Source organism: Cicer arietinum, chromosome 1 (genome assembly GCF_000331145.2).
Source record: "Cicer arietinum cultivar CDC Frontier isolate Library 1 chromosome 1, Cicar.CDCFrontier_v2.0, whole genome shotgun sequence".
Classification (NCBI taxonomy): domain Eukaryota; kingdom Viridiplantae; phylum Streptophyta; class Magnoliopsida; order Fabales; family Fabaceae; genus Cicer; species Cicer arietinum.
The window spans coordinates 2,540,751-2,550,872 of record NC_021160.2 but is presented as its reverse complement, the minus strand read 5'-3'; the positions used below and the strand labels follow the sequence as shown (position 1 = coordinate 2,550,872).

At 27.4% G+C, this 10,122-nt stretch overlaps 1 protein-coding gene across 1 annotated transcript; it reads right to left on the bottom strand.

Annotated features, from left to right (window-relative positions):
* Positions 1–7,127: 7,127 nt before the first annotated feature.
* LOC101500567 (uncharacterized) lies at positions 7,128–8,120 on the bottom strand. The gene is made up of 2 exons (XM_004485742.4): positions 7,953–8,120; positions 7,128–7,860 (listed from the first exon to the last, which is right to left on the bottom strand). The coding sequence occupies exons 1-2, from the start codon at positions 8,076–8,078 to the stop codon at positions 7,306–7,308; spliced, it is 681 nt and encodes a 226-aa protein (XP_004485799.1). The 5' UTR covers positions 8,079–8,120; the 3' UTR covers positions 7,128–7,305.
* Between the last annotated feature and the right edge of the window lie 2,002 nt (positions 8,121–10,122).

Genomic DNA, 10,122 nt, shown 5'->3' with positions numbered 1-10,122 from the left:
TATATATTATGTGGGTTGAGATTCGTTGACTTCGTAAGTAATTTATGATGATTTATTTTGTTTCATAATTAAATATCAACGACGAATTTAGACAATTCAATCGTCGACGACAATTTGTCAATATATTAATGATCAACCACATATTTTTATATAAACTCAAAATTTATAACTATATAATCTAGTCATTGATATTTATTTATATTTTTTAAAAATTTATTATACATTCATTTGAAATTATTTAATGAAATATGAAATAATTTTAAAATTTTATAAAATTTATAGAGCTGATCTCTTCAATACAAACTTTATTTTTACGATTAAATTAGTGAAATTCGTCGTTGATATTGAGTTACTAAGCCGTGTAACTCATCACATTATTCTTAGAATCAACGAATCTTGATATTTATTATGTTATCTAATTATATTTAAATTCCATTTATAAACACTTGTATAGATACACCATTTTTTTTTTCACCTTAATAAAATGTGCCTCAAAATAATATTAAGTGATGTTAAAATATATAAAAAAGAATTATAAAATATGCAAATTCTCTTATATATTGAGATTGAAAACTGAATTTTTAAACGTTTGGATAGAGATATATGAATTTTTCAGTTAACGAGCATGGTTGAGTCTAAAAAGAGTAAAAATGATTTTAAGATGTTACCTAATTAAATATTCGAGCACAAATATATTTTATAATCGGTGTAAAAATACTTTGTTTTACCGTTCTATGTTAAAAATTATAATTAGAGTGTTTCTACTAAAATAAATCCACAATTTTCTTTAACCCAAAATAATTCATATTTTTTTCACTCTAATGGCCTATTTCCCGATTAATCAAATTTGAAATAAATGAAAGCATAAAATACATTACATTTATTATAAGTTGTGTTATTTTAACATCAAAATAATATACACGGTATATGACATATGTATTTATTTTACCTCTTTCTTATTTTTTTTTATCTTCTACAATTAACATACCTTATAAAAATACAAAATAAACCAAAACGAGATCATACTTGACATCAAAAATTTGATGTAAAAAAGTAATTTATCATTTTATTATGCCACATAGTATTGTGAGCACGTGCCCCAACTCACTTGGTGATGCAACGAAGTGAAAGGGTAGTGACGTTAGACGATAGAGGTGTTACAACTGCTCCTTAGTCCCACTGTTCAGTTGGACTCTTCCAACATGAATTGATATTTCTCAATATTTCAAACAAAATTGAAGCAAGAGATAATTAAGCATAAATATGATATTTTTCATAACATCGTTTTTTAGTTGAGTTTATCACCCCTTCGAAATCTAGTACGTCAGCAATATCTTTAATCATCTCAGCTCAAATAGATGAGAATAGTAAATCAACTCTTATGTTTACTAAAGATAAAGAAAGCAACAATATTTAATAATCAACTCAATTGAGAAATTACAATATTATTTTAAACTTCCTTTACAATATTAGGTCATGTGTTTGGTAGTTTTATTATACATAGAAACGACTTAGAAATTTTGAGTAGTAGGAACACTTAATATTTCGTCTATTCATTATTGTATGTAATGATATACATGAATAGACAATAATCAAAATACATTGTTAGTATAAAATTATTTTACATTGACAACCGATTATAATTTGTCACAAGAACAATCAATTAAATAATTGTCTTTTATTTAAAAATCGTCCAATATGATGTGACAAATTGAATTGTTATGTTGGAGTGATACTGTAAAGTTACTTTAGACTATCACCCTACTATAAGTAAACTTTCGAATTTATCAAAATCACATATATTGTCAAATGTTTTTTTTTGTTAGTAATTTAATAGGCCAAAATAACTAACGAACAATGACGGTCGAATTAATTAATTAAAAATATATTTAAAAACAAAAAATGACTAATAAAAAATATATTTAAATTTATTTAATAATTTTAATGTAATTAAAGACTATTATAACAACATTCACACATTTATTTCAAAAAATTAAAATATAGTGGAGACACAATCTATAAAATAGGTCTTTTTTTATCATATAATTTATATATTATTATATTAAATACTAAAAATATTTATTTTTCAAAACTAAGCTTAGGTCATTGTCTACACTTAGTCTTAAATAGGTCTTCCCCAGTTGCACGTGGTATTGGCCGACCCCTGAGCAATAGTGGGAGTCATGTTTATAGTGTTGTATGCATATTATTTAATTTGACGGTAATTAAAATTGATTTTAAGTGAATTAATTTTATAAATTTAATTTTATTTTTAAATTAAATATAAAATGATTTATATATTTAGACATATTTAAATAAAAGTGAATTCAACGTCAAATTTTAGTATAAAAATCACATTTATACTCAAAAGTTATAAAATTTAACTTTAAATTAAAATCAACTACATTTAAATATGTCAAAATTAATTTTATAATTCCACAAGTGATTTTAACTTCTAAAATTAAAACCAAATATACACTAAGTTTGGTTCATATAAAAAGAAATGAAAACTTTATGTTATATGTCTCTAATTAATCTCCACGCTCGATTTGTTGACACTACGCTAAAAATAACATTTTATAGCGCGTCTTTTACAGCGTTTATTAAATGCAAGCGCTGTTGTAGAATTTTTTAAAAATAACAGAGGATACAACAACGCTGTTTTGACAAGCGTTGTAGAAAAAACGTTGTTGTAGGGTCATATAAGGTCACATAGCGCTTGCACATAATGCTTACAACCCTTTTACAACGATTTTTGTAAAAGCGTTGTAAATTGAAGCGCTCTCCCATAACTTTTATGGCGCTTTTTGAGTGATTTAAACACAAGGGCTGTAAAATGTAGCGCTCCCACCTTATGTTACATGGCTTTCAAAGCGCTTTTTGTGAAAGCGCTGTAAAATTCATGCGCTTTCTATAATTAAAAGGCTATTGAAAATTAACTTATATTTTAAAAAAAATAATAATTACATTAAAATGAATACATTTTCCACATGCTTTAAATTTTATTTATCATATATACATTAACAACGTAATTTCTATTTATTTATTTTTTTTTTTACAACTCTACTATAGCATTTTAAAATATTAACGTTTTATGTCTTTTAAAAATAATCTTAACGCATTTTATATATATAATATTACATATTTCATAATTAGATCAATATTTTACTAACATAATAAACTATAACAAAAAAAATAACTACAATAAAAAAAAAAAAGATAACATTTTAATTTGAGTAAAAATTTTACACTAGTACAAATATTTTACTGACACTTTTTTAACAAATTTTACTAACATTAAACTTTAAAAATAATATTATAACAAACTGTAAAAATAATATATTCGACATTTTAGAATAAAATTTTAATTTTTTGAAAATATTTTATAACCATTTAACCTTTTTTTGGACTAAATTTAACTTTTTTCAATACTAATGTATAAAATACTAATTTATATTTAAAATACATTATATAATTACTTTATATAGAGTAGTGTTTGACTTGAAAGTTATGAACAAATAACAACTCTTCTCAATCAATACAATAACGTTACTGTCAAAATAAAAATGAAATAATATTAATTAAATAACTAACTTCAAATAAAAAGTTAACATTAAAAAGCGATGTAATAGACTATTAAAAATTAAGTTAAAGAGGTCTTTTACAGCGCTCTTTCAAAGAGCGTTGTAATAGGCTTTTAAAAAATAAGTTAAGGAGGTCTACAACGCTCTTTCAAAAAGCGTTGTAATAGGCTTTTAAAAACTAAGTTAAGGAGGTATTTTACAACGCTCTTTCAATGAGAGTTGTAATAGGGTTTTATATATAACAGTAAATCGCTTCAATTTCCCCTTCATTTCGTAAACTTCACTACGCTTCATAGTTCTCCTCCTTTTCATTGTCTTTCTCATTGCGAACCCTACTGTCCATACGAACCATATTGCCAACCATCTCCATTGCGAACCATCTTCATCTTTGTTACTATCCCTACCAACTCTCATTCAAATACTATCCCTAAACCCTAAACCGCTTCAGTTTCCTCTTCATTACGTAAACTTCATACACTTGTTTCCTCCTCCTCTTCATTCTCCTTCTCATTATGAACCCTACGAACAATATTTTCTTGTTACTAACCCTCATTATGTAAACTTCATACGTGTGTTTCCTATTCACTCTCCTTGTCATTGCGAAATATCTTTCTTTCTGCGAACCCTACTCTCTTACGAACCGTTCGTATTTATGCGTTGTTCTTCTTTGTTCGTATTTCTGCGTTGTAACCCTATTGTTCTTCTGTTTTTTAGGTATTGTATTTATTAGTTTTTTGTTTCACTAAAATGCATGTTGAACTTATATTGCTATCAATGCACATATATTTATTGACTTATATGTTTTATTTTATAGTGCGCTCGTCAAACTAACAACATCGACTGTGGGTACTATATATTGCGATTCATGAAGGAGATTGTTGATATGAATCAAACTATAATCCCAGAAACGATACGGTATTTTCATTATTTGATTTTCATATATAAACTATGTATATATTTGATTCTAACTTATTTATGTTTAATTTCTATATCGCACAGTACTTTGACAATTCTAGTCCAACATACTCTAAAAGAGATCTAATTGAAATGAAGGAAAACTAGTGTCAGTATGTGATTGAAATGAAAATTATTTGATTTGCTGAGAAATGACATGTTGCAAGGGATACTAATATGAATATATGGTAGTTATGTTCTGTGTAGTTCTGATAGTTATATGTATATGAATAGGACACATTTGAAAAGTTGTAAATATATAGTTATATGAATATGTATATAGTTCTGTGTTGTTGTCAATATGTGAATATGTATATGTATATGTTGTGAACTGATTGTGTAAATATGTAAAGTTATAAAGTTAAATTAAAAAGTTATATAATTCTGTTGTTGTGTACTGATTGTGAAATGATTGTGTGAATTGATTGTGAACTGATTTTGGATGAAAAAGATTTTGGAAAAAAAATTAAAAGACAGCGTTGTGATAGGTGCATAATAATGCATCTATTGAATGCACCTTTTACAGCGCTTTTTCAAAAAAGCGTTGTAATAGGTACATAATAATGTATCTATTGAATGCACCTTTTACAGTGTTTTTTGGAAAAAAACGTTATAATAGGTGCATAATAATGCATCTATTGAATGCACCTTTTACATCGCTTTTTCAGAAAAGTGTTGTAATAAGTGCATAATAATGCATCTATTGAATGCACATTTTACAGCGTTTTTTTCAAAAAAAACGTTGTAAAACGAGTATAACAAGCGCGCAATATATCTACCTATTTTATAGCATTTTCTTACTTTTTTGAAAAAACGATGTAAATAGCTTAAAAAAACGTTGTAAAATAGATTTTTTCGCGTAGTGTGAATAGAGAGTTTTCATGAGAAATTACCATTGTGTAGAAAGATTTTTTTCTCTTTGATATTGATTTGTAAAAAAAAAAAATAATATATATTATATATATAAAGGTTTTTTTGGGTACAATATTTAAAATAGATTTTTATTTGGCTTAGATCGATTATATAACCATAAAATAAATAAATCAATAAAACTTGGCTTCTCTTTGACTGAAGGTGGGAATTGTTGTTTTAAGAAAAATTGCTTCAATCGAAAAGAAAAAGAAATTGATCTACTCCTACCAAACTATCAAACATGTACAAAGTTTAATCATATTTGTATATGTTCAGTGAAGTCGGAGTATTACCCCCAAAAGAAAAAGTAAACTCAACAAATTGAAAATAAGAATTCTAGTAATAAAATAATTTTTTTATTTTTCTATGTTATTTATCAGTGATTATTGATTTAATTATTAATTTTATTGGTTATATATTGAGCTAGGTGAATGTTCATCCAATTTATAGATTTATTCAAAGTTATCAAATCTTAACTTTGAATAATGTAAAATCAATACAGAATACTAGTTTCTAGTAGTATAATGAGGGGGAGGGGTGGATGGTCCAATTGCACTTTATTGGGCCGATATAGGTACGGTTTTTCGTTACACAATGATTTTGTTTTTACAAAATTACTTTTTTGAATGAAAAAAGGGGAAGAAGAAAAAAAAAGCCATAATTTTTCTTTTTTTCTTTTTGTTCATTTTGAGATTAATTGTTTAGATTTAGCTTTTTCATCTTTATCACAATTTAAGAATAATTTATTTTTCTTCTATCAGTCACATCTTTATGTTTGTATCTAATATAATGATTATAACTTTTACTTTATTTTTAATCTCTTATCTTCCTAATTCATTTATTGGGCCAATATGGATATAGTTTTATATAACACTATATTTTTCAGAACAAAATGGATTCTCCCAATGTATAAAATAAAAATTCCAATGACTTTTGCTACTATAACCTTTTCAACCATGATTTTTTTATTTTTTTTCCTAAGTATTTAACCTATAAAGAGAAAAGAAGAAAAAAGGCAACAATATATTTTTGTTACGTTTTGAATTTACATAGATTTATCTTTTTCATCTTAGTTATAATTTACCGGTTTTGAATTTAACAATATATTTACTTTGTGACGTCTATGTATCTAGTATAATTGTTATAATTATCATTTTATTTTTAATCTCTACCTTCCTTATCACAAGGCTTTCAGAACATACATTTTTAATCTCTACCTTCCATACATTTTTGTCATCTAGATGCTAAAAGAAAGTGTGACAGAAAGTGTGACACTTATTAGTACCATTATCAAATTGTGTGTACGTATCCCTAAAAATGATTCAACTACAACTTCAAGTTCGAAATATCTGCAGCCAAAAGAAAAAGAAATGGCGATAAAATATTTCATTGTATACACACTTATGTCGGACTTCCATTTATTAAGAATTGGAATTCTAAATAAATAACACTTTTATTAAAAATTAAAACTGAAATATCTCTTCCAAAGGTGGTTCTCAATCTTCACAACTACCACGATACATGGACCATTTGCAAGAAATTCAAAATTTAATATCTCAAACTCACCTTTTAATACTATTCTATTTGTTCCTATAAAAAAAGGATAGGAGATCCCATTTTGTTCATTAATATAATGAATTTATACCATCTAATTAAAAAAACAGTAGTAAACGATGATAGATATAATATAAATTATTATTAATAAAGAGGTTATTTAATTTAAAAACTAAATTATTGTTTACAAACATACATCCATTTCATAATTAATTAAAAAAGCGTTCCTCTTTCCTCTGCTTTGAATGAATAACCCTTACTCTAATTCTGAGTATAACAACCCTTACTCTTCAATTCATGATCATGCATCATCTTTCCCAACAACCGTCTCCTTAATCTTCTCCGACGCATCCTTAGCAGAATCCCAAGCTCCTTGCGCCGTCTGCTTCACCTTCTCCCCTGCATTCTTCAGAGCTTCAGTCGTCGCCCCTGCAACCTCCCCTGTCTTCTTGGCTGTTGCGTCAGCGTTTCTCTCAATACCATCTATTGCTTTCTCTCCAGCACTCTCTGCTGCCTCCTTTGCTTCATAAGCATAATCTACCACTTTCCCTCCAGCACTCTCTGCACCCGCTTTTGCATCATTTGCATACTCTCTTACTTTCTCTCCACCACTCTCTGCTGCTTCCTTTGTTCTGTCTTTTGCTTCGTATGCATAATCCACTGCTTTCTCTCCCGCACTCTCTGCTGCTTTCTGTGTCTCACGTGCGTATTCTTTTACGTCTTCTGCGTCTACGCCTTCACTTGCGGTCGCTCTCGCTCTCTCTCTGTTATTGGAATCGCGTTTTGTCTTTGATGAAGGAGAATCATAACCCCAACCGGCTGAAGTGCTTCTCGGTCCTTCTGCTGAATTTCTCCACTGAAAACAACAAATATAACTTTTAAAATGAAAATAAATAAACAAAATTAGAAATTAAGAAACGAAACATTGAAAATATTATAATAAGTTACATCTGAATGGTTGGAAGCGAAAGCGAAGAAGACTCTAGAAGGTTTAGGAAGGGAGAGGGAAGGAGCGTTAGGGAATGACTTTGAGAAGCGGAAGAGTGCATTTCTTGTGCTTAACATTGCTGCCATATTTTCGATCACACTGTTCTTGTTTCGGTTATCAAATTGTGAGATTTATAGATTCCACGGTTTGTCACCGTTTCGACATGTTAGAAATAAAATGTGGCGGATATGTGGGGTTGCCACGTGGATCTTGTCTTGCCACGTTTGTTTGGAAAATTGCCACGTGTTAATATTGATGGGTTGTGGTGACCGACGTGAAATAAAAGTAGTAGATTGGGTGGTGTAATCTTCACTTATCATATCTTGCGCCTCACATTGTGGTCCTCTTTGCATCGTACTATTACTTCTCACTCCCTATTACAAGAGAAGATCATATTATCCACAAAAAACTACTGTCGACATAAAATAATAAATGCTATCGACATTGACATCAAAAATAAGTTATCGACATCAAAAAAATATATTTTATATTATATTAAAAAAAATAGTATTAGTGTAAATAGTTTGACAATTTTTATGATACTCTTAGTGTATTTAAATATTTTAACTAATAAATGTACTATTTTTTTCACATCAGAAATTATATATTATACATTAAAATATTCTGTATTAGTATATTTATCTTTTCAATTTAATTTTCTTAAATTTAATAAATTTTTATCTTAATTTTTTTATTTTAATTAAAATTAAAATTATTATTAATTAAAAATTTTATAACAATTTTTTTCTCTTAGGAAACGGCTCCACCAATTAAATAAATAGCTCTCATTCATATATTTTCATCATTGTGAGAAGAATTCTCTGTCGTTCTTTCATCGCTACAACAACATTTTTCCTCTGTCTCACTTTTAATTCTCTCTTATTTGCATTGATGTCGTTTTAGTATTGTTGACAACGCGCTCTCATTGTTGCATTGTCGTTTTTTTATTCGTCTTTAATACTTATTAATTGATATTATAATATTGATTTACATGTGGATTGTGATTCTTCTCTAATTTTTTTTCTAAAAGTATATTACTTGTAGAGTTCAACGGCCCTACAATATAAATTAATTTTATATCCTGGTTTAGTAAAAATATTTATCATTTTATCATGTATGCATATTTAATAACTAACTATTGAATAAAATTATTAATTCTTCAAATTTTATAGAACATTGTAAAATTAATTTATACTAATAATATACTTTTTTCTTCTTACTTCTATATATTTACCATTTACAATTATTGATATCATAAAAGAGACAAAAATTTATATTATCTCATTTTCTATTAGTAAATTAAATAAGAATATTTTTGTAGAGAAATTATTTATAGATGGAAAAAGTTTATAAAAAGAAAATCTTATATTAAAGGACAAAGAAAAAGTGAAATAAAATCTTAGAATTAACCACCGAGGGACTACTAATTTTTAACAATAGAATCGAGTAATCTTAAAATCATATTATTGATGTAAAACATTGACCAATTTTATCCATAATTAATTTTTATTTGAAATTTAATTCACCGTTTAAGTAAGGTCTCTGCTTCCACTAAAAAATTGAAACTATCATATTTTAAGTTACATTTCTTTTTTTTTATATAAAAAGGAAATCAACAATAGAATTATAGAAAATTGACACGTTTAATATCATAAAAGAGACGAATATCAAGAGCAGGAAAAACATGATTTAAGATAGCTCTGAGTGACTCTTATTAACAAACATATCAACGCAACAGTTTACTTTTATGTAGATATGAGTAATTAATATTATCCGTAATAAAATTGCTAATATTGAGCTTCCTAGTTTTGGTCTGTCTAGTTTTGATATTTTGGAAGTTTACTGCGGTGAAGGACCAACAAAGGCCTCTTTTTAACAGGGTTTGAAAGTGGCATGGCCCAAATAGAAATATAGAAAGCTAGGAATGTTATGATTTTTTCTCATCAATCTATTTTAACAGCAGATATTTTTTTCAAGGTTAAATAATAATTAATCTTTCTTTATCTGCCAACAGAAATATCAGACGCATATCTCTAGTCTTAGGGTACTAGAATGAGTATTCATGTTGCTTGGACGCCCCCCCCCCCCCCCCCCCCCCCCCCCCCCCCCGCCGACTTTAACTACTCTATT

Bases quoted from the DNA above. Each gene is read 5' to 3' on its own strand.
- LOC101500567 (XM_004485742.4), bottom strand. From the start codon at position 8,078: ATGGCAGCAATGTTAAGCACAAGAAATGCACTCTTCCGCTTCTCAAAG. The intron at 7,861-7,952 runs GTAACTTATTAT...TGTTGTTTTCAG, and splicing joins TCGCTTCCAACCATTCAGAT to TGGAGAAATTCAGCAGAAGG.